This window comes from Bubalus bubalis, chromosome 11 (assembly GCF_019923935.1).
Source record: "Bubalus bubalis isolate 160015118507 breed Murrah chromosome 11, NDDB_SH_1, whole genome shotgun sequence".
Lineage (NCBI taxonomy): Eukaryota > Metazoa > Chordata > Mammalia > Artiodactyla > Bovidae > Bubalus > Bubalus bubalis.
This window is the reverse complement of record NC_059167.1, coordinates 52,142,341-52,167,938: the sequence shown is the minus strand read 5'-3', so window position 1 is coordinate 52,167,938 and position 25,598 is coordinate 52,142,341. Positions and strand designations below refer to the sequence as shown.

The following is a 25,598-nucleotide window of genomic DNA, read 5'->3' as shown; positions in this document are numbered from 1 at the left end:
AAAAAAAAATTGTTAAGACTTTCATCGCAACTAGTCTACTAAAGCAGAATATTAAATACAAATTAGCTTCAGAACTTTGTTGAAGGAAATAAAAATACTCCTTAAGTAACCACAGGAGTGAAGTGAGAGTGCTCCTTCTTTGCCTTGTTATGAGTGGGTAGAAAGCATAGAAGCTCAACACCCAAGATGGATAAACCACATTTACTTTGCCATTTCTTTTAAATTTGTAACAGGGAGTTTTGTTTTGTTACATCTTTTTGGTTTCTCTATATTCCCTATGCTTAAATGGAAAAATTCAATCCGACTTTGCTTTACACTTGAATGCAGTAGTAGAAATCTGTCCTCATTATCAAAATGTGCTAAAACATTCTTTTCTAGTGGGCTCTTTTATGCCCTGCATAATTCTGTTTAACTCTACCAGAGTTACATCAGCATTTTTAAAATTAATCAGTGCTTTCTCCTTGCTCTCTCCTTCACAACCCATTCCCCCAGCCTCTGAACTTCTAAACTGCTGCTCCTATCCATCCGTTCTTGCATACACCTTCATAGAAATCCACAGCTGGAATCAAGTCAATGTGAGCAGCCCTACAGTTTCAGCACCAGGGCAGCGATTGAAGAAGACACTATACTTGAAAAACATGGCATGGATTTTTTAGAAAAGCAAGTACTAGATTTCCTCTCTAGGCTTCTTAGCTGTTTCCCTAAGCTTGTGACTTTGATTCTTGGCCAAAACTCCCTGCCTTGTTTTTTGAGTGCCTGGGGCCCTTCACTTTTGCCCTCTTCTACTTAAGAGATAGGAGGCCTGGAAGGATATTGTTTTCTTGTCAGTCTTGTCGATTTCATCTCAAGGACCCAGGGACTTATGCCATATTGTTTTATTTCTTTAGCTGTGGCCATAATGGTAATGCCATAAACATTGCTACCAACCATTTTAACTGTGTCCCTAGTTTAGCATGGCTGGGGACTTGGGGGAAGCCCATGTTCATCTACATGCTGTCTTCCTGGTGAGAGTGATGATAACCAACACTGTAGTTTCTCCTTAATGAAGGTCTCCTTGGTGTCACACACTTTGGTGAGTGTCTTTTGATTCTCACGCAAAGCTGCACATGTGATTTACAGGCATCTTGCACCCCACTCCAGTACTCTTGCCTGGAAAATCCCATGGACGGAGGAGCCTAGTAGGCTGCAGTCCATGGGGTCGCTAAGGGTTGGACATGACTGAGCGACTTCACTTTGACTTTTCACTTTCATGCATTGGAGAAGGAAATGGCAACCCACTCCAGTGTTCCTGCCTAGAGAATCCCAGGGATGGGGGAGCCTGGTGGGCTGCTGTCTATGGGGTCGCAGAGAGTCGGACACGACTGAAGCGACTTAGCAGCAACAGTATGTCCTTGTTCTGTGCAAGGTAATTTTCATTTTGGCAGAAGACACATCCAGATTCCTAAACATATGTGGTGAAACTAAACTTAAAAGAAATTGGCCATTGGCAAATTAGTGTGTTTAATTTTGTTCACATGCCCTTTGAAAAAGGAAGCCCCTCCCTGTCAGAGCATTTCTGTGAAACAGTCACGTAGATGATAAATACCTTGTTCTGGCATTGCCCTTTTTCAGAATGCTTTCACTGACTTCATCTCATTGGAAGGTATATACTGAGAAATGTTAGCCTGCTACATTCCATTGCCATCTGTGAAATTCAAACAGATTATCTTTATTGGGAGCTTTATGATTTTTGAGCATTATCATAAGGTCTTTAATAAAAATCCCTTTATCAGAGAATTTTGGCAAAACTTTATGCAGAAAAGAGAAGTCATATCCAAGTCCAGAATTTTGATTTGTGTTCATAAAAATCTTTCATTCATACTGGAAAAAAATCTGAGCATGCTTTCGTGTCCAGGGATCTCATGCTTGTCATTTATTCATATTAGAGTATTTTGACCAAAAAGTCAAGAAAACCTGTTTGTATTTCTGGGCCCCCTCTTGGTGAGTTTCTTGGCTTGAAACAGTTTGCTGAGCCGTGAGAACCTCACCTTTTCTATCTGAAGACCGCAAGCTGTGCCAACTGCATGTCCTTAGTATGGGGTGTTTCTCCTGTGGTGTGACTGCTACAGCCCCCTCCATTGCTTGTACAGGGCCCCAGGGAGATCTGGTACCATCTGTCTCTAGAAGCCGTCCAGCCCCCTTTGACTCCAGACCAAATATCCCCTACCGTTCAGTTCCACCATTAGAATTCATCCTCATCTTCTGATCGCCTGCCTTGGCCTTCATCTCAGCCAGTGCTCACCTCAGTTGTGTCTGCCCTACCCAGCGTCCTTGCCTTTGCACATCCCACTCCCCTCTCTCCCTCTTCTTTCTTCCTCTGCATTTGTACACACCCTGTTCAGCCTTTTAGCCCCTTCCAAATCCCACATCTTCCTTGACCACCCCAGCAAACAGTAATATCTCTCTGTCCTAAGTTCCTCCAGGACTTTATTGTCTGTCCCTGTCACATACTCAGCTTTTTGTAGGCTTCTTTATTTGGTAAACTGTCTTTGCCCCATCTAAATTGTCTTCAAGATTTCTTAAGTATTTTATATCCTGTCCTCTGTCTTTAGTACCCCAACACATGGTAAGTACTCAATAACTATGTGATTTGTTATCATTATAAATTTGATGATATCAGGTGCTTCAAGCTGGGAATGATGATTCTATGAAAACACTCTACCAAAAAGGAAGAAAAACAGTATTTGGAGCCAAAAAAATGTTTCTTCATTTAGTTCCTTCCAGGCTGTCTTGCTGCAGACTTGGAAAGATGTCCATTTTAGGCATTTGGCTGTGATCTCAGTAGGGGGGATTGATTTGCCACCCTTCTTGGATCACTGATGTGTATTATTGAAAGTCTCGGTCGTCATAGGAATTGACTCACGCAAAAGAAAAATTGGGAAAAATTAAAGTGGATGGCTGTGTGTGAGGTTTCTGATAAGCAGTCTTCATTACAGTGAAGGATCTTGGAGGCTTATGGTGGTTGGTATCTTGCATGTGTGCACACACATGTCTCCGTGTATTTGTGAGAGGAATTGTTAAAAATCTGAAAGACAGTCATGTTTTTGTTTTGTTTTGTATAGTTTTGGCTTTTCCTGCCTATCTCCTGGGGATCAACCAGGACCGGCTGAAAGAAAAGCTCACAAGCCGGCAGATGGACAGCAAGTGGGGAGGCAAGTCGGAGTCTATCCACGTGACCCTCAACGTAGAGCAAGCCTGTTACACCAGGGACGCACTTGCCAAGGCCCTGCATTCCCGGGTCTTTGATTTCTTGGTAGATGTAAGTAAACACAGATTGACATTATCAGGGCTTCATATTCTGATGTCATGTAAAGAGTAAAACATCTCAGAGCTTTGTTTTCACGTTTTGGCTCATTCCTTATGTGATCATCACTTCACTCCTCCATGTTTTATCCTCACACTGGAACCATTTTTTACTTTTCCACTTTTACTTCTAGTATTGTCCAGCAAAACTCTAATATGGTAACAGCTTCTTGTGGACCAAATATTTAGTAAAGCCAGAACTACAGACCAGAAAAAGAGGAGGCCCACTGTCGTAAATCTTTCAGCTTAACGGTTTGGAGTTTTGTATTTGTCATCTATTGTTATGTTACAAATTAACCCAAAACTTAGTGGCTTAAAATAGTAAGCATTTATTTTTTCACAGTTTCTGTGGGTCAGCTGTTTGGAGGTGACTTAGTTTGGTGGTTCTGACTCAGAGATGAGAGGACAAAAAGATGCTGATTAGAACTACAAGGCTTGACGAGGGTTGGGGAATCTGGTTCCAAGGTGACATCTTCATATGGCTGTTGGCAGGATGCCTCAGTTCCTTGCTACATGGGCGTCTTTTTGGAGCTGCTTGAATATCCTCACAACACGGCAGTTGCTTTCCCCTAGAATGAGTGAGAGAAAGAGCAGGGAAGAAGCTGCAAAGATTTTGATGTCCTAGTCTTGGCCTCAAATATTGCTACTCTGTCAGCTTCTGTTCATTAGAAACAAGTCACGAAGGACAGCCCACAGTTAAGAGCAGAGGATTTAATTTCCAGTTTGGGGGGGAGAGGAGTGTCAAAGACTTTTTGGATATATTTTTTGAACTACCACAGACTTTTAAAATGATGGTGTAACCATACAGATATTATATCTAATATGCATATACATGCATATTTATATATGTATATAACTTATAGATTCTGAAAATTAGTCTCTCAGCATTGTCACTGCCAGTGACAGTCTGTGTTAATCCCTGTAGCTTGTAAATGGTTAGAATAATAATAGCAAGCACTTAGATAGCACTTACTAAATGCCAGATACTGGTCTAAGTCTTTTAGAAAAAGAATAATTCTTACAACAACTCTGTGACTTAGGTATTATTATCTCTATTAAACATATAAGCTAACTCTGAGGCACAGAGAGGTTCAGGAACTTCCCCAAGGTCACACCACTATTAAGTGATAAACCTAGGAATTAAACCCAGGTAATTTGGGCTTCCCTGGTGGCTCCGAGGTTAAAGCATCTGCCTGCAATGCAGGAGACCTAAGTTCGATCCCTGGGTCGGGGAGATCCCCTGGAGAAGAAAATGGCAACCCACTCCAGTATTCTTGCCTGGAGAATCCCATGGACAGAGAAGTCTGGTAGGCTACAGTCCACGGGGTCGCAAAAGATCAGACACGACTGAGCGACTTCAGTTTTAAGTTTCAGTTTGGCAGAGCTCCAGCTATTTTACTCCTCTACCTTTTATATATTCCAGCCGGAAAGAACCCCAGGGGAATCCCAGTCAGGGGACATCAGGCTGGCCATTAGATCCAGAAAGTCTGTGTTTCACTCCAGGCAGCATCTATAAGGCTTAAAGTATTGTTGGGTGTGTTTGCTGCTGCTGCTATTGCTAAGTCACTTCAGTCGTGTCTGACTCTGTGCGACCCCATAGACGGCAGCCCATCAGGCTCCACCGTCCCTGGAATTCTCCAGGCAAGAACACTGGAGTGGGTTGCCATTTCCTTCTCCAGTGCATGAAAGTGAAAAGTGAAAGTGAAGTCACTCAGTCGTGTCCGACTCTTAGCGACCCCATGGACTGCAGCCTACCAGGCTCCTCGGTCCATGGGATTTTCCAGGCAAGAGTACTGGAGTGGGGTGCCATTGTCTTCTCTGTGTGTTTAGGGTTGAGTAGATCAGAGCAGGGTAGGTAGTAAATATTCTGTGTACTTCTTATGGTTATATTAATGGTAAGATTGCTTAGGAAGGTCAGGGTTATACAAAACATTAGTCATGCTTTTAACTTGTCCAGGCCTGTCATTATATTGACAAGGGAATCTTAGCCCCGAGTATTGGTGATTTCACCCAAGGCCATTCAGCAGGAGGGTTGTGCCGAACTGGGATTAAAACCTACATCTCTTGTCTCTGTTCAGTGAACCTTCCAGTGCTGGCCTTCCCACTTTATTTCCTTTCTGTCCTCCCTTGATTGTGTGGTGTAATGGGGCAGATGCCCTGTGTAAGTGATTCTAATTGGAGTTGACATTTATTAAGCCCTGACTCCTTGCCAGGTGCTGGGCTAAGTGCTATCCATCATTACCTGTTGGCTGATAAAAGGTGATTGTCATTTTCTTTGCCTGGAAAACAACTCTGGTACTTAAAAATTCCTCTAAGTATTCTCAACCCCCAGGAATTTTTCTCTTACATTCCTCCCGCCCCTGCAGGCCTGACCAACCCCCTCTAACCTACACCCCCCTTCCTATCATTATCTGTTTCATTGATTACACATCTCTTTTCATAGTGGTCAAGAACACAGATATAATCATCATACTACTTATATTGAATTCCAGACCCTTCCTCTTATCCAGTGTGGTTTTATACATTATGATGTTATCAGTGTCATTAAGAGGATTGTAGCAAGAACTAAATGAAACAAAACTTGGGAAGCCCTTCCCAAAGCCTGGTGAATGTTGAATCCAAGTTGCTTTTCATTACCATCACTTTAGTAGTAACTAATGGCATTATTGTCCACAGTTGCCTCTGAGAATAAAGACTGTCTTGTTGACATTCCTGCCATATTATGTTAGATGATCATTAATTGACTACAGGGCATACCTTGTTTTATTGTGCTTTGTAGATATTGTGCTTTTTTTTTTTTTTTTTTACAAATTGAAGGTTTGTGGCAACTCTGTTGAACAAACCTATCAGTGCCATTTTTCTGAGATTTGTTCATTTCATGTCTCTGTCACATCTCAGTAATTCTGGCAATATTTCAAACTTTTTCATTATCATATTTGTGATGGTGCTCTGTGATCAGTGATCTTTGATGTTACTTCTATGACTTGCTGAAGGCTCAGGTGCTAGCATTTTTTTTTTTTTACCAATAAAGTAATTTTTAATTACAGTATGTACATTTTTTTATATGTAATGCTACTTAAAAGACTGCACTTAATAAACTACATACAGTGTAGTATAAGCATCTTTTATATGCACTGGGAAACAAAAAAGGGGTGTGACTCACTTTTTGTGATATTTGCTGTATTGCAGTGGTCTGGAACCAAACCCACGGTATCTCTTATGTATGCCTATACTGTACTGGATGGGGTTAATGGAAAGAATATTTACAAATTCTGCAATATTGGTTCTTTTTGTGAAACAGGTTTTACTTCACTCATCCAAGATATTTTCTTCTAATTCTCAAGACTTCCTGAGAAAAACTAGTTCTGCCAGAAATGAATGGTTTTCATCATGAAGCAAACTTTTTTTTCTACCATGCTACTTTTTTTTTTTTTTTTTAAGATTCTGGTGGTTTTCCCACAAACTTGACATTGCACTGAGGCCCTTTTAAGGGGCAATTCATCTGTCTTCTTGTCTGCTTCTGTTTCCATAGGCAGTAGTATCTGCTTTTCTTATCCCCATGCATGCCCTGTGAAAGGAATTAATTACCATGCTGGTTACTTTCTTCTAGTCTATCAACAAAGCAATGGAGAAGGACCACCAGGAATACAACATTGGCGTCCTAGACATCTATGGCTTTGAAATATTTCAGGTAAGACCAGCTTGAGTAATTGAAGACAAAGAAGGGTAATGCTTTTTACCTGGCTTGAAAGAAATAATTCTAGGCAATGAAAAAAAAAAGTCATTGTGGCTCACTTTTGCCTTTTTGAGTTCTTCATGTACCTATACTAAATTAGTATCTCCTAAATATAAACTATGCTGTTTCTACTGATGCTGCCAACATTTCCGTTAAGCCTTTTCACTAAATCACTCAAGAAGTGACTTTAAAATGATTTTGCAGAAACAACTACATAAAAGTAACACTTTGTCTTTTTCTTTTCTTCAGAAAAATGGCTTTGAACAGTTCTGTATCAATTTTGTTAATGAAAAATTACAGCAGATTTTTATTGAACTCACATTAAAGGCAGAACAGGTGAGCAGTCCCTCTTCCTTCATCTTGTTCTGTTTCTAATTTGTTTTGAAGGGTATAGATGTCTCTCTTTTGGTAATAGGTTCAGATTATAGTTTTTTTATTAGAAAATGTACTTAATAGAATCAGGCAGAAAAACCATATGCCACTGTGACATTTTAGTCTGAAGTATAAACACCATCTGCTACATTTTCTTTCTCTGTAAGTAAATGATGCTGTGAAGTTGGACTTATGACTGGTTGTTTTTACTACTTTATGACTCACTGACCAAGTGCAAATGGAAACCTATTCCAACCCCAATTGCCTATGGCATATACTGTGTTCCAAAGGAAAACTTGGTTTTCTCGGATTTGCTCTGCTCCCAATCTAACATAAAAATAAATGTGTCTTTAACAAAGCTGGTATTTAAATTCTGACTTGAGGTACTTGTCTTGTTTATACTACCTACTGAAAGTCCAGGGCAAGTTCCCTTTTATTCTGGTGCCTACTGTTTTTTGATTTCTTAGATTGCTATAAGGTACCACCAACCAGATAGCTTAAAACAATGGAAATTTTTTTCTCTCCCAGTCCAGGAGGCCAGAATTCAAAATCAAGATGTTGCTAGGGTAGCACTCCTTCCAGAGACTATAGGGGAAATTCTTCTTTGCCTCTTGCAGCTCGAGGTGCTCCTGGCATTCCTTGCCTTTGGGCCGCATGCCTTTAGTCTCCGCCTGTGTCTCCATGTGTCCATTTTCTCCTTGTGTCCAAATCTCATTCTCTCTTCTCTTACAAAGCCACCAGTCTTTGGATTTAGGGGTCACCCTAAATCCATGATAATTTCATTATGAGATTCTTAGCTAGGATAGATTCTTAGCTTAGGATATCTCCAGATATCCTATTTCTGGACATTTTGGGGTTCTAGATGAACACAAAATCTTGGGGGACACATTCAACCCACTGCACACATCCGAGGCTGTTTGAAGAATGTTTATTCATGGAAGTGTTCATGTGTCTGCTTAGGAACACCAGTGATCAATAGTTTTCCTAGGAAACTCTGCCCTGGAATTCTTCCATTCCTCAGAGTAGCTAGAGCCAAACCCCAAGAGGGGACATGGTGGAGACTGAGATGGGAGAAGGCAGAGGTTGGGTCACAGAGGAACTTGGTAGGGCATGGCGAAGACTTCAGAGGAAGTATGATGAGAAGCCACTGAAGGATTTTTAGTAGAGTGTGATGCCATCTGATTTGTTTTTGGCCAGTTGACTTTGACTCTATGCACTTAGACAGGGCAGGCTTGGGCAGGGGAGGACAAACAAGAGTAGAAGTTTCAAAACCAGACTCCCAGGGAGACTGAGCAAGAATGGCGAGGTGTAGACAATGATGGCTGCAGGAGAGGTGGGGACGTGGTGAGAGGGGATCAGATTTGGTATATATTTTGCAGAATGAGTCAGTGTGACTTGCTCCCAACATAATTAGCTGGGGAAAGAGGAGTCGCAGATGATTCCTGCCTTTGCAGCTTGAATAACAGGACTGGGGAGAGTGTTTACTGAATGGTAAAATGAGGAGGAGAGAAGTTGGTTGGAGACAGTGGAGGGATGTAGGGCCAGAGCACTGCTGAATGTGGTAGATATGAGAGGGCTGTTATCCCTCTGAGTGGAAATTCCAGTATATGAAATATATGTGACTCTGGAACTCAGGGGGCCAGTCTAGACTAGAGAAACACTTTCAGGTGTCATTAGCCCATAGGTATTATTTTAAGCGACAGAGTTGATTGGAATTACCTAGAGAATAAGGGTTGAGAAAACAAGACTGGGAGATTGAGCCCTGAGAGCCCCCATCATATAAAGATCAGGGGGTAGAGGGGAGAGCCAGCAAAGGATGCTAACAAAGCAAGACTGATGAGGAACAAGGAACACTAGGAGAGTGTGATGGTGTTCATCATGTTTAATGAGCAACTGACCTGAATGAGGGGCCTGCCTTTTAAGTACCTAGATGCTAATCTGTACTTCTGTTCTATGTTAAGTTCAAAGAGATTATTTCATAACTGGACCTATGGGTTAAGCCATTTTTAATTGCCATCTTTGTATGTCAAAAACAAATATATGGAAGCAATTTTATATGGTTCTAACCAAACATAAAAATTACCAAGCAATGAAATTCTCTTTTCCTCTTCCTCTTAGAAAATATTAGCATTGCTAGTTTTTATGGAAGGGATCCAGCTTTTTCTTTCTTGATGATTTATGTGCCTGTGATATCCATCTGTGCTGAACTCTAACTGGTCTTCACTGAGTCATAATGAGAATTCCTGCTTTTTGTCCTATAGGAAGAATATGTGCAAGAAGGCATTAGATGGACACCCATTGATTACTTTAATAACAAAGTTGTATGTGACCTCATTGAAAACAAAGTTGTAAGTATCGGTCTGGTGTGTCTCTTCACTGTTCACAGGTTTACACTAAGTGAGTTTTTGTTCTCTCTGTCATTGTATTAGAATAGAGAGAGTGATTTAAAAAAAAAAAAAGAATAGAGAGAGTGAGAGCTCTGATTGAAGAGAGAGTTTTTTTGTTTGCTTATTTGGTTGTGCCTGGTCTTTGTTGTGGTATGTGGGATCAAGTTCCCTTGCCAGGGATTGAACCCAGGCCCCCTGCATTGGGAGTGTGGAGTCTTAGCCACTGGACCACCAGGGAAATCCTCGATGCAGAGAGTTTTAGCAACTACATTTATTTTGCTTATACGTATATGTGTGAAAGCAGGGTTTTATTCTTACAGTTAATATATACATGTGTATATAAGTACATTGTCAATTTATGAAGGGAAGTCATTACTGAATTTTAAGAGGAGACAGTTATCACTTATGTTGATGGCATAGTGTATGAAGAGACATAAAATTGGCCCTGCCTTCCAGACCATTTATACAACTTCTAGGACTTTAGCCCTAGAAATTATTCAAAAGAAAATAAAAGGGCATAGACACATTTATACAGTACTATTTTGTTTTTTTATAAAAGTCCCAAACTGGAAATGGTGAAAACATTCATAGAGAATTCGGTCCTTAAATAAATTATAGCATACAAGAGCAGGGAAATATAGCAATCAAAATAATCAGTATAAAGACTGTGTAAAACAGGAGGATTATTTATAAACTAGTGCTATGCAGAAAAAGTGATATATGATAGAATGTATCCAGTATGTAACTGTATTATCCATGTCTATATGGGCAACAAGCTGAAAACAAACATTAAGAAATGAATTGGGGTCAAAGAAAAATGGTTTTCTTCAGTTTTAAAAATCAACCTAGTACAATAAGAGTGAGCAGATAATGATCTTTCTGTGTACAACTTTGAATAGAACCTCGGGAAGTTGAACTTTTCTTTTTGAAAATGGACTTTGTTCCATGGTTAGATCTAAGAGGTGGCTCCCATTTGGGATTATTAATAGCATCCTTCCTCTAAGGGAAAGACTGACTTCCAAGATGGTATCTTAAGTCTCGGGAGCTGTTTCCTTGCTTATGGAAAGACCTAATGAACATAGTATGTTTTAGAACAGTCAGTGAATTGGAGCTTTGCTTTCTTGATCCCATCAGAACCCTCCTGGAATCATGAGCATTCTGGATGACGTATGTGCCACGATGCATGCGGTGGGTGAGGGGGCGGACCAGACGCTGCTCCAGAAACTGCAGATGCAGATTGGGAACCATGAGCACTTCAACAGCTGGAACCAAGGCTTCATTATTCACCATTACGCTGGGAAGGTATGGCCAGGGATCAGGGGTTCAACAAAGAGGACATGACCTGTATTAAGCCTTTGGGTCTGTAATCTGTTTTCTCCTGAGGCAACTGAAAAGTGTCCATATAGTTTTATCTGCCTCTCTGTGTTTTATTGACCCATCATTCATTCATTCAACTTGGGGCTTATGAAATATTTGGAGAGACAGACAAAAGATAGTATACACTGCTGCGTGTTTTTTAACACGAATCACCCTTATATAACATAAGCATGAATCAGCATATATATTAACTGCTGAAGGAATGAGCTTTCATCTTGCCTCTTATGCAAGCCTGCATTTTTTTTACTTGCGCATCTTCCTTGGGAGTATAAACAAGGACCAGGGGTTTGTTCTTATAAAATTCATGAGTACTGTGTGTTACTGTACTACCAGGCTTTGTGTGGGTGCTGGTGATATGCAGATAAGTAAACTGAGGTCATGATATTTGGAGACTTCACAGTACTGTGGAAATTCATTGGTTTCACTCTTCATCCCAATTAATCTCTTGTTAACCAGGGAGGATCCTTGAGCATGAGGCTGTAGCTAAATTGATCTAACTCTAACACCATTCATAGGAGAAATCAGAAAGCCTCAGATGACGTGGCCCATTGTAGTGGTTTAGTGTGCTCACTTTCATTTTATTCCATCTTAGCTAAAATTTAGGGAAAGAATTCAGTGTATTATTTACACACCCATATATCTGTAGAAGAAGGACTATGTAATCGTGAGAGCTGGGGGCCTGGCGATGTATCTTTTGGATCGTGTATGCAATCAGCATCTCCAGGCCATCACCAGCTAAGTCATCTAGCAGGTAAAACACACACAGCCTTAATGTGACATTTCAGGATAAAAGCCCATTTGTTACATCTGAAAATATACATATTCCGTGAAAGTTAGCCATGCTGGCTTGGATGTTTTGTTCAATGAAATATTTAAAAGATAAAATTTGATTTCTTTCCATTCTTGGCAAGGTATCCTATGACATGGATGGCTTTTGTGAGAGGAACCGTGATGTGCTTTTTATGGATCTGATCGAGCTTATGCAAAGCAGTGAGCAGTAAGTGTGTTTGCCTTATTTGACACAGAGGTTTGATCAGATTTTTAGTATTAGGACAAACTTGTGATGTTTAAATGTCAGCATTTTGCTTCCTTGTGCTGTTAGGTCTGAGTTATCGTTAGACAATTTGACTTCTTAAAATAGTAATCCCCCCAATCTTAGTCTCTCCCTTATCCTTAATACGTCCCACCCCACATTCTAAGTGCCATCTGCAAGCCCTTCAGGGTCTCCAACTTCATCATGTTCAATGGTATTATCTAGAAGAAGTGCCCATCCTGGGATTGGGTTGGGATAGCCATGTAATCTATGAGTGGAATAGTCTGGTTCTGTGAAACTTTGCCCTTGGAATATCGTCCTAAGAATTCTCAGTCGCTCAGTTTTTAAAAATGCTAATGACCAACCTAGATAGCATATTAAAAAGCAGAGACATTACTTTGCCAACAAAGGTCCATCTAGCAAGGCTATGGTTTTTCCTGTGGTCATGTACGGATGTGAGAGTTGGACTGTGAAGAAGGCTGAGCGCCAAAGAATTGATGCTTTTGAAGTGTGGTGTTGGAGAAGACTCTTGAGAGTCCCTTGGACTGCAAGGAGATCCAACCAGTCCATTCTGAAGGAGATCAGCCCTGGGATTTCTTTGGAAGGAATGATGCTAAAGCTGAAACTCCAGTACTTTGGCCACCTCATGCGAAGAGTTGACTCATTGGAAAAGACTCTGATGCTGGAAGGGATTGGGGGCAGGAGGAGAAGGGGATGACAGAGGATGAGATGGCTGGATGGCATCACTGACTCGATGGACGTGAGTCTGGGTGAACTCTGGGAGTTGGTGATGGACAGGGAGTCCTGGTGTGCTGCAATTCATGGGGTCGCAAAGAGTCGGACACGACAGAGCGACTGAATTGAACTGAACTGAAGTGAATGGAGTTGCTGAAGCACTTGAGAAATGGCTCAAGAACTCAGGAAAGGACACTCAGAGATCCATTTTAACTCCCCAGACCTTGACTAAGCTATGGTCATAGAAGCAGTGGGAATACCACACAACACCCCCCCCCCCCGCTGCCCCCCCCTCACTGGCCCCCCCCCGCTGCCCCCCCACCGCCCCGCTGCCCCCCCCCCACCCCCTTGCAAGCTGCTGGAGCAGTCAGGACCAGCTTTGCCATGTCCTTTCCTTCCCTGTTACCTGCAAAGGTCCCCATGGTCCTGGGTAATGGATGCCAGGCATCATTTACATGACCAAGCCTCTCTGTGCCAGGCAAATACAATATTACAGACTTCCAGTTTTTACAAATTTTAGAGCTTCCTCCAAGTAATAGTGTCCTTTTGGTCTCTTACTTCAGATATAATATCAGGGCTAACTGCTTTAATCAACAGTTGCAAGCATGATTATTTTCTAGAAAGGGCCTGACTTCGATGAAAGCAAAATCGAGTTTCATTTTTGGTCCACAGTTCAAATTTCTGCTCTGTTTAATCCTCTACCCCTCCCGCCAGCCTCCACTCCTCCCCAGCCCGCATCTTCCCAGGCTTGTACTCCCTTGGCACTCACACCCCTCACTTCAGAGATTTCTTCATTCAAAACATAAAAATCTATTTGCTCTTAAAAGGTCAGGTAAACCACAAGTCCTGGCTTGTGGGGTTTATGATAATCAGGGGCAGACATGCTTTCAGAGATTTTTTTTTAATTATTAAAATTACTGCCAACTTCAAGAGCTATTGATGCTCTTGAACTTGTGTCGTGTAGTCATGGCCTATTGTTTAGAAAACACATGTGCTGTAAAAATCTGTAATTGTGTCTGGTGAGGTTACGAGTAGATTATTGCTGGGGAGACTTCCTGGAAAATTCATAATGCCCAGTAAGTCACTTGGGCTTCCCTGGTGGCTCAGATGGTAAAGAATCTGCATGCAATACAGGAGACCTGGGTTCAGTCCCTGGGTCGGGAAGATCCCCTGGAGAAGGAAATGGCAACCCACTCCAGTATTCTTGCCTGGGAATCCCATGGACAGAGGAGCCTGGCAGGCTAACGCCCGCAGGGTCGCAAAGAGTCAAACACAACTGAGCCACTCGCACTATTAATACTACTAGTAAGTCACTTAGGAGGAATTTACATGGATCACGTTCATTCCATCAGTCAGTCAGTCAGCAACTGTTTATTGAGCACCTACTGTGTTCAAGGTAGAGGTCATGTTCCAGACACTGGGTACATTGCAGTGACTAAGACAAAGTCCTTGCCCTGTGCCCTTTGAGGCAGGCATATCAACAGATGCAGCCCAGTTACACTTCCTAATGAAGATACATTCAGCCAGCAAAGCATTAGTGAATTAGCTTCACTTAAAATTGCTCATACTCAAAAGCACAGTTCGTCAGGGTCTTTTACTGGAAGGAAGGGATGGTAGAAAGAGTGGCCTATTGGCATCTAGTGGGCAAAGGCCACTGATACTGTGAAACATCCCATAATGTGTAAAGCACACACCACCCCTCACCCCGGGGTCCCAACACAGAATTATCCAATCCCAAGTATCCTTAGCACCAAGGTTGAGAAACCCTGCTTTAGAGCAAAGCAGAATCTGCATTGAATCTGGACAAGTCACACACAGCCTCGTGCTGTGGCCTCTCTTATTTAACTCAGCAAATTCACACTCAGCCCCCTCTGTTGTGTCCTGCTGCCAAGGTGTGTCTCAATAATAGTGGGTGGGGAAACATGAAAGGCAGAGTTTAAAATTTTATTTTTCCAATTTTATTTTCCAAGATGTTTCTGTCTTAGAATTCTTTCTCAGTGTTCCTCTTGTCCACTGCTTTATTATCCTACATCTTTAACTTGATGGCTTGTGCTTTGAGTCAAGTGGCCATTCTGTAGTCAAGGTTCTGTGCTTCTGGACGATTCTCACTTCTCTATGGAAGAAGGTGTTCCAGCCCCCGAGGTACTTGCTGATTGCTAATCCATTCTCTCTCTTTTTTTTCAGACCTTTTATAAAGTCTTTATTTCCGGAAAATCTGCAAGCTGACAAGAAAGGCCGCCCAACTACTGCCGGAAGCAAAATAAAGGTTTGTTCTATTTTGGGAAATTTATGGATTCCTGTAAGAGTTAGGATTTTCTGGGACTCAGGAACTGTCGTACCCCTGGGCCAGGCTGAGGTCAGTGAGGTGCAACAGATGGGTTACAGAAGATGGCCAGAAGTGATGTTGCCGCTTGAGAAAGGGTTACAGGATGCTAGCTGGATTTGACTTGGCTATACTAAAACCCCAAAGGGATATTAAGTACCTCGTAGCTTAATAGTCAGCAGATGATAATCAGCTACTTTCTAAGAGGAAATGGCTTTGCCCTGAATCTAGGAGAATTCACATTAATCTATCAGAGAAATTTTATGATCTAGAGCCATATTTTGGATTTTGATGACAGTTTTCCAGACCAGACCCCCAAACTCCTCCAAGTTCTTTATACGTACCTGAAATTCTGCTGAGCCTTTCAAGGGGGTTTATGCACCTTCCTCACTGGACCTTGCAGGCCCTTCTTTTTGTGAATTACAGGCATCTTGGCCCCACAGTATCTCAGAATCAAAGGAATTCTTAGGGTATCTTTTGTTCTTCTTTTTTTTTGGCTGTGCCTTTGCAGCATGCATGATCTTAATGGCCAGACCAAGGATCAAACCCATGCCCCATGCATTGGGATCTTGGAGTCTTAATCACTGGACAACCAGGGAAGTTCTCTTAGTGTTTCTTGGAAGCCTCTCGTGGGGTGTGCACTGAACTATCAGAGGCCTTGTGTGATAAAATTGTCCCTAACGACACTCTGAATTTAAAGGTTGTGTTGAACATACTCCATCATGTAATTTTTTGAAAACCAGTCAGCAAACTTTTTCTTTTTTAGTTATACCAGATGAAAACACTTTTATATATTCATTTAAAATTTTTATTTTATATGAGGGTATAGTCGATTTACAATGTTGTTTTAATTTCAGGTGTACAGCAAAGTGATTGAGCTATACATATCCCATATAGGTTATTGCAGAGTATTGAGTAGAGTTCCCTGTGCTCTACAGTAGACCCTTGTTGATTATCTATTTTATATATAGTAGTGTGCATATTAAAAATGGTTTTTTAAAGAATCATACCAATTAAATACCACTCTGTCTTCATAATCAATGGGATCATCAAGTGATTAAGAGTAGGGCCCTGGGGTTCATCATTAGTGTTCAAATCTCTCACCACATGATTGCCAGAAAATTACCTAAATTCTCAGTGCTTCTTTTGCCTCTCTGTAAGGTAGAGATTTTAGTACCTAATCTCAGGGGGGATACTGTGGTAATTAATTTCATAATCCATCTAAGGCACACACTGCCTGAAACATAAACACAAAAGCATATGCTCTCATGTTACGTATACTCCATCTGTCCCCTCCTTCTCTCCCAGCTTCTTCATCTCTAGATAAATCTCAGTGGACACTTGATGCGCCTGTGCTGACTCCCCACCTGGACTGTCCTCCCCCCACCAGCTGTACAACCAGATCCTACCTGCCCTTCTCACCCTTCTCGATAACCCCAGCCCCATGGATACGGTGGTTGTTCTTGTCTGTTCTGTTCACTGGCTTTTTCTTCTCTGAACATTTCAGGAAAATGGAAGCCTGCCTCCCTAGCCTCTGAGGACACAGACGCTGTAATGTCACAGCGATAGGACAATCCCATCCAGAGGGGCCTCAGGTTTTGTGGAGGAAGTCAGATGCAAGCCGGGTCTTGAGTTAGAGGGTAGAGTCCACTAGGGGATGAAGGACAATCCTGTTCAAGGAACTGGAGGCATAGGATGTCCTGGGACGGAGTTTGGATGGAGTTCAGTGCTCACAAAGCCCCACATGTTACCTCTGTGCACGGCTCTGACTCATGCCGTCACTTCTGGGTCCTGGAAGAGGATGCGCTTTAGGCTGGAAACTCTGGTCACAAGACGGTCACACAGTCACATCCAAGGGGCCCAGATCATCAGGGCTGCAGTGACTCACTTTCAAGTGGTCTGGGTTCTCAGTCCAGCTTATTTCCTATGAAAAGCAGGGTGGGGGAGGGGCGTTTTTCTCCTCCTTGGAAGACTTGAACCCTTTGCCTCCTTCTTATTCTTATCTAGTTGAATGCTCAGAGTTGCCCCCTTCCAGGCATACTCAGAATGTTCCATATTGCTATGGCTGGGGGAGTCAGCAAGCTTGTTTAGGGAGACTGGACTCTACCTATTCTCATCTTCAATGGTCCCTCCTTGGTGAACCATGTGGCCTCTGGCTGTCTGATGTTCTGCCTCCACATAGGAGTGAGTCTCCCTGTTTTATGTCTCGTAAGTCACCTCTTAGAGATGCATAGCTCTGGCCCAATCTCTTACATCTTTCATATCCTCAGTATTTTGCAGATGCTAAGCGTCATCTTTTTAAAAAAATTTTTTATTGAAGTATAGTTGATGTACAATTTGTGTTAGTTTCAGATGTACAGCAAAATGATTGTTATACATATATATGTATAACTTTTTTATGTTCTTTTCCTTTATAGATCATGACAAAATATTGAGTATAGTTCCCTGTGCTATACTGGCTGTCCTTGTTGGTTATTTTATATATAGTAGCTACATATCATCTTAATATCTCTGAGGTGTAAGTGTTTAAAGGGATCCTGCATTCCTTAGAATAAAAATTAATGTTCAAGGTAGTTTTAATATTGGGTATTTTGTGTATTCTAATTCTTTAAAATGTGAAAGAGTTCTGTAGAATTTAATTTATAGAATATTTGGTGAGAACTTCCACTATCTTTGTTTATAAAGCGTATTCTTCATTTAATAACATGTGATTATTGAGGCTTTCGTAAATTCTACATTGTCATGGCTAAAAGGGACCAGTTTTGAAATTAGAGCCAAAGGTTGATGCTGTTGGGAGATAGAATGGAGCTCAGAGTCGGCAAAGTAGACTGGGCTGGTAGCTTTGTCTAAGTGGGCCTGGCCTCTAAAGGAGCAGATGTGGCAGGAGATGCAAGTGCCATGAGATAACTGGACCAGTAGACATTGAACATCCATTCCAACCTGCAGATCGAGGTAGTAGAAGTATTCTAGTTCTGCTTAGTTTACAGATGGGCAACCGTGGTCCAAAGAAATTTAGTGATTTGTTAGACAGCTTGCAAAGAGCAGAGCCAGGATCCTAGTTCAGACTTGCTAACGATCTACGAGGAGGGTAGAATGAGGAGCCGTCACCCTAAGGAGTGTCACCTTTGCTTACTGTTTGGTCTGCATATCTTGATGGCCACTTCTGCTCAGCAGGTAGCTTTGGAAGCTTTCTGTTCTAAAGTCATGGGCTCTTCTTGTCTGGAGTCAGAGTAAATTCAAACTGTGGCTTCCCCACCACCTCTGGGGACATCTACAGTTGACCCATAGCTAAGTACAGGATAATTGTGATGGTTAAGATAAATTATTGTTTGCTCAAATTAATTATCCCACAACCTAAAGGCTTCTGTCTAATCCTAGCCCTCCCAGTTAATTCCTTTTGGTATTACAATAAATTAGTCATTATCTTCCTTAGGAAGGAGGAAGGCATTGTGGTTAGGAAAAAAACTTGCTAGCTCACAGTCTTGGGTTCAAGCCTCACTGCTGTTGCTTACTAATTGTGTCATCTCGAGCAATACTTTATTTAAGGCCCCGTTTTCTCATCTAAAAAATGGGAATGATAATCGTGAGTCATAAATAAGAAAACCCGTGTCTAGTCCATGAAGCATTTTCAGTACATTACTATTTTGAGCTGGAAAGAACTGTGTCAAGTGGCATATAAACTTAAGTCAAAATTGCCCCTGTGTTTTCGACTTGCTCGGAGAAGGCAGCAGCACCCCACTCCAGTACTCTTGCCTGGAAAATCCCATGGACGGAGGAGCCTGCGGGGCTGCAGTCCATGGGGTCGCTAAGAGTCGGACACGACTGAGCGACTTCACTTTCACTTTTCACTTTCCTGCATTGGAGAGGGAAATGGCAACCCACTCCAGTGTTCTTGCCTGGAGAATCCCAGAGACGGGGAGCCTGGTGGGCTGCCATCTATGGGGTCACACAGAGTCGGACACGACTGAAGTGACTTAGCATTTCAACTTGCTAGGTTGAAAAGAGATGCTCTTAAATGCTTAGGACTAAATAGTGTGCCAAGTTATTCTTAAAAATAAGAGTTTGGGATTTAAAAAAAGATGCAGTCTCTCATAAACAAGGAAGAAAAGTCAATTTACATTGTTATCATGGAGCTTTGCTTTGCTCATACAGCCTCTGCACCTTTGCTCTGAATTCCAAGCATTGCAAATAATGCCATATTCTGCATGTCTAAATGGAGAACTTTTGCTTTGAATACACTAGAGTTTTTCTCAAGGGTTTTGGATTTCCCAAGCCCTTGAAAATAGAAAAGTCCTAATTGAAAGAGGGTTGTCTACTACAGGCAAGTCCCTTCTGCTGACTTGGTAATGGTTTTCTGGCTTTAGAGATCCTTTCCTCTATTTTCTTTTAGAGGTTTTCTCTTTTCACGCTGATTTGCTTGGAAAGAGAGTTTGTGTGTGCCCTGTTCTTGGATCCATGGGGTGTACTCAGCTGTGGGGATAGAAATGCTGATCTAGGCTCTGATGTGTTTTTCATTTGAGATACTCATGATTTGAAATATGTCATGAGCAATTGTAACTCTATTTATGTGGCTTTTTCTGCTTGAACCCAGTTCCATCGTGGGTACCCAGTGTGCAGGTAGTGAGGAATGATTTTACATCGAATATTTTAGTTTGCGAAGGAGTATGTTTCCTGCTACACTAAAAGGGCTCCAAGTCAGCAAGTCTGTAAAAAGACATGCTGAGGAAGAAAGTGAATGAAATGGCATTTATTATGAATGCCATTTATAATGAATTCTGCCATTTATAATGAATTCTGAAATTTTTATGTGTCTCCCACCTTTTAATTGTGACTTTCCATCATTTTATTAAGATGATTCTTCATTGGTTGGATTGCCTGGAAAGAGTACAGGGGGTTCTAATGATTTATCCTTGCAGATAATTTGTGTACCACCTCTCCCTCCAGAGTTTATAATAAAAATGTATTTTCAAAAGTCCTCAGTTGATATGAAATTAACTAAAGTTGTTAATAATTAGCATGCTTTCTTATTTCTCTTAAAAATTATGTGTCTGGATATACTGGGTTTGGTGGATTCTTTTTTGCTTTTATTTTATTAACTATACTAAAAAGGCCTCATTGTTGTCAAAAATTTAATTTCAAATGCACTTGTGAGTGTTCAGATCACCGTAATAGTCAATAGAGCTTTGAGAAAGTGTAGTATCCCTGAGTTATATCTAATGAACATACTGTCATGAGAATGAATTTCTAGCTGCACATTTGCACACAAGTCTCCTTGGAAAGCTGATCTACTTTAGAGCACATTCCATGTTTCTAAATGATGTTATTCTTCCTTTCCAGAAACAAGCCAATGACCTCGTGAGCACCCTGATGAAATGTACACCTCACTACATTCGCTGCATCAAACCCAACGAAACCAAGAAGCCCAAAGACTGGGAGGAAAGCAGGTATGGCAGAGGCACAGGTGGAGGTCAAGGGCAGCTGACATCAAGGGCAGCCTCGGCCTGTTTTCCCACTGCTCAAGTCAGGCCATCTGGCCTCTTCCCCAGGCAGGAGCAGTTTCAGTTGTCTTCAGATGTGTTTTATGTCTTCATGTCTTAACTTCAGGAAGAAGCCTATGTATATATCATTTTCCCCTCCTTGTTTTTTCCTGAAATGTTGGCAGTGCCCTTCAGTTCAGAATTAGCGATTTATAATGTTGATCTTGGCTAGTCCGGGGGCAAATGGAAAAAAGAAAGCAAACCCCAGCACAGCAGAGTCAGGATGGTTTTCAGATTAGTTTAGGCCCTGTGTAGACATTCTTAGTGCACTCGGCTCCTCGTCAGCACCCACAGGATGTGGCCTGGAATGCTGAGCTCAGGGTTGCAGGTGGGGTTCTGCAGAGCTAGTTAAAAAATGATCTGTCGTTTAGTTGCTTATGTGGGCAGAGGGGCTGTAGGCTCTGTAACCCCCAAGCCCGGTGCTGATGAGCAGAGTGACTCTCTAGGAGAGAACCAGCCCAAGGGAAATGTGAGGCATATAAGCAGTGAGCCATATCCTCCCTGGCTTCTGAGGAGTCCTACGTCACATTTCTCCTACACCTGCCATTTAGGGATGTGGCCTCTGCAGGATTCAAGGGGGATGATTGAGTAGGAAAATGTTAAGATGATGACTGGAGAATATAGGTTTTGTATCCAGCTGGGGAAATTCCTCCTGTCTGTAGGAACACAGGAAGCAGGGCTGAAGAGAGACCCTGTGAGTGACTTGCACTAGAGAGAGAAGTCCTACCACCGTCACCAGATGTGATGGACTTGAGCATACTGGTGTTCCTGTTCATACTAGAATTCATGCTGGAATGCCTATCTTTTTTTCTTTTTTCTTTTCTCTCTTGGAAAAAAACATAGACTCTTCTAGGTATCAAGTGACTGAGTCAAGGTTAAACTCCAATGGGAAGACCAGGATGAAAATTCCTAGCTGCTCATCACCTCCCCCGAGGGACCTGGAGGGTTCATTTCCCATCTCCCCACCAACACCCTTTCCAGCCCACAGCAGACAGATAATGCTTGATCATTTCCAGGGAGGAAAAGATAAATAGGAAGGAAAACGCCCAGGTGTGAGCACTTGCTGTCTCACACAGCAATCCTTCTTTGTATTTTCACTCTCTGTGGTGCAGCCTAAGACTGTTTTTCTCACCTTAAGGTGCTGCTGGGATGTGGCAGCCTTCTGTTTGGTTATCTTACAATATTCTGAATAATGTCATCAATAAGTGCAGATTCCTAAGACATCTTTTTTATAGAATTACTCAAATTTTTCAATTTAAAATAATCTAAGATTCACTTACAATATTATCTGTAAATGACATTCATGCTCTGATGGGAAACCCATTCCTCCTGGGTCATCAGCTCACCTTTGGATACCTCTTGCCACCAGCGGGCACTGCAGCCCTTCTCTAAGTCGGTTTTATTCTATTCAGCCAAAAGAAGCATTCTTGGGACTCTTCCGTGTGATGGTTCTTCTGCTAGTTCAAGGCAGTTGCCGTGTTTTCCTGGGATCTTCTCTTCCGTGAACTCATCACTTAGCCACTCCAGCCATTCCTTTGAAGGAACTGGATGTGGAATCCAACCTTGCCCCTTCTCAGTCATTCCTCTGGATGTGCTTAAATTGCCCTCTGCTCTTCTGAACTGTGGCACACACTTTTTCCTTTGATGTCAAGAGGATAACAGATGGAAAATGTCTGGGGGGGTTTGCCTTCTGACACTAGTTCTCAAACTTGAGTATGCATCAGAATATCCTCTGGAAGGCTTATGACAGGGCCCCATTCCCAGAGTTTCCGGGTCATTGAGCATGGGGTGGGGCCTGGGGGTCTGCATTCTTAACAAGCCCCCAAGTGATGCTAGTAATGATGGTCTGGGCCTCATATTTGGAGAGCAGCTGATCTAGAGCTAAGTTCTAGCCTAGGATTTGGAAGAACTATATCCTGTGCTGGTCTGTCACCAACTAGTTTGAGTGAAGCACTTCATCTCCTGAGTCCTCAGTCTCTTCCTCTTTAAGTAAGAGGGTCAGGCCAGAGAGGGACTCCTTCGGTCAGACAGAATGAACACCCCCAGATCTGTTCCCCTGCGTCTGCCATCCTGCCTCTGCGCGTCTCTTCGTCACTCCTGTGCTCACTCACCCACACTCACATCTCATGCACATACACACCGAGTAGAAGGGTGGTGTCATCAGCAGCCTCAGAATAAATTACAAGAGTCTAGAAAGCAGAGGGATTGCTAAGAAGTGCTGGAGCCCACCCTTCCCCCTACTTCAGACTCACTCCAGCTTCTCTTCCCAGCAAACGTAATCATGACTGAAAACATCTCACTCATCCTCAAATGCAGTATCTCCCTGGCACGCTCTCCCCTGCCCCACGTATTCAGCTCTGCTGACAGGCACTCTAATGCGGATATCTTACAGTAGCTGCTGGTTGGAAGTTCCTCAATCATGATGCCACCTTCTCAAAATCCAAACTGAGTCATTGGAATATCAAAGACTGGAGAAATGAAGACGGGGTACATTTTATTCAGTAAATTTTCATAGAGTTTCCACCAATGGTGTCCCCCTCGCTCACTTTTTTTTTTTTTAATCACATCCCTTATTTGAATTTCCGTGAGGAACTTCCTAGCATACACTCTTGTAAACTGGTGTTACAAAGACTAAGGTGTTCCTTAGTCAAATGTTGATTTGTGTTTCCAGTAGGATGGCATCCTGGGATCTGCCCTCATGTCTTGGTTCAGGTTTACTGTGACCGATGGTTTCACTCTGGGGTTTTTCCAGTTGTTCAGTAGTAAAGAATCTGCCTGCATTGCAGGAGACGTGGGAGATGCGGTTTGATCCTTGGGTCGGGAAGATCCCCTGGAGGGGAAGTGGCAACCCACTTAAGTTTCCTTGCCCAGAAAAGTCCCATGGACAGAGGAACTTCATGGGCTGTGATCTCTGGGGTCAGAAAGAGTCGGTCGGACAGGACTGAGCGACTGAGCACGCCTGGTTTCAGTTCATTGTGAGCATGAAACCTCAGGGTCCACGGAAGGGCGGTGTGCTTCATTGGCAGGGATCACACGGTCAATTGAAGTTCTCGGCGGACAGGGTTACTCATTCCACAAGTATATGGCGTGTAGTTTATTTTTCTTTTCCTGTTGGAAATGTGTCTTCATTTGGCTTTGGGCAAACTGCCTGCCCTGGATTCTGAATTACTGCCCTGGTGGAGTTCTCTGGCCCTGACCTTCTTGGGTTAATGGCTGAGGACAGTCTTGAAAGAGGACTCCTTCTGAAAGGAGGAGACGGCTTACTCAGGAGAACAACAGGTATTGCCAGCCTGGCTGATGTTTACTGAGGAGTGATGGTGCTCCAGGAATATGTAAAAAACATGGAATTTTAAACATAACACAATATTAATACTTTGAACCAGTTGTCCGGTTGACAAAAATTCCTAATGATGAAAGTTGTAATGAATGGAGCAATGCTTTCACATGAGGCATATTGTTTTCCATGTGATTCATGAGGAAGGAACATTTCTTCTTGAATCAATGGGTGATGCATTCCTGCCTCAAAGCTTGGGGTATAGCCAGTATTTGTGAAAAAGACTTAAAATGAGCAGATATCTCTAATTGACAGCATCATGTGTAATTTCCTTAATGGAGAAAAGGTCGATGGTGAGTTTGGGATTTGGAGGACGGGAAAAAGGAAAATTATGTTCCTGACTCAGGTTTCTACTCCTTTGGTTTACCAGATATGTGTGAATATTGTATAATCTGAGGACCAGCTCAGACTCAGATTATTATAATTTACAATCTTTTTTAATATGCTTCCCTGAAATGTGGAATTGGGAGTTTGTGGGTATAGTGGGTAGGAGAATAGGGTGAAAAGATTATCCAGTCCCATCCTGGCTCTCTCTCTCCTTTATAGGGTAAAGCATCAAGTAGAATACCTGGGCCTCAAAGAGAACATTCGCGTGAGGAGAGCTGGTTACGCCTATCGGCGTGTCTTTCAAAAATTCCTGCAGAGGTAAGACTGGTGCCTTGGGACTCTTTTATGTTTTAAACAGGCTTATTGAGATATAATTCACATATCATACAATTCACCCACTTGAAGTATACAATTCAGTGGCTTTTAATATATTCATAGAGTTGTACATCCAACAATAATGTGATAGACATCACATTTGGCTCTTTTGAATAACCAGTAATGTGTCTATCAGTGTTCACATACACATTTTTATGTAGGCATATGTTTTTATTTCTCTTGGGAACATACATAAAAATGGAATTGCCAGGTCAAATGGTAATTATGTTTGACCTTTTTGATGAACTGCTATATGTTTTACAAAGCGGCTGTACCATTTTACATCCCCACCAACAGTGTTTGAGGGTTCCAGTTTATGTGCATCCTTGCCAATGTTTGTTATTATCCGACTTTTTGGTTCTAGGCATCCCGGTTGGAATGAAGTAGTTTCTCACTGTGGTTCTGATTTGTACTTCCCTAATGGAAGATATTGTTGAGTATCTTTCCATGTGCTTATTAGCTGTTAGAGAAATGTCTGTCCAGTCCTTTGATCACTTTTAAATTATTTGTCTTTTTAGTATTAAGTTATAATAATTCTTTTTAACATCATTTATTGTGAATAAATCATTTTAAAGCATCATTTATTTTAAGTAAAAATCAAGTATTTTGTCTGTTTAGAGTGATACATCAGTTCAGAAATTCATGGTAATTGTGACATGGGGAGAGACTGACATTTAACTGACTGAGCAAATTAATAGTGTGGAGACAGTTTCAGGAAAA

General features: G+C 41.9%; 1 protein-coding gene across 2 annotated transcripts in view; it reads left to right on the top strand.

Annotated features, from left to right (window-relative positions):
* Positions 1–25,598, top strand: part of MYO1E (myosin IE) — a 217,093-nt gene that overhangs the window by 146,124 nt on the left and 45,371 nt on the right. For both annotated transcript variants that reach the window (XM_025295700.3, XM_025295697.3), the window contains exons 10-18: positions 3,102–3,298; positions 6,953–7,033; positions 7,328–7,414; positions 9,712–9,798; positions 10,972–11,139; positions 12,126–12,211; positions 15,167–15,248; positions 20,643–20,749; positions 24,723–24,821. In XM_025295700.3, the coding sequence (XP_025151485.3) occupies positions 3,102–3,298; positions 6,953–7,033; positions 7,328–7,414; positions 9,712–9,798; positions 10,972–11,139; positions 12,126–12,211; positions 15,167–15,248; positions 20,643–20,749; positions 24,723–24,821 (994 nt within the window). The remainder of the gene's footprint in view (positions 1–3,101; positions 3,299–6,952; positions 7,034–7,327; positions 7,415–9,711; positions 9,799–10,971; positions 11,140–12,125; positions 12,212–15,166; positions 15,249–20,642; positions 20,750–24,722; positions 24,822–25,598) is intronic.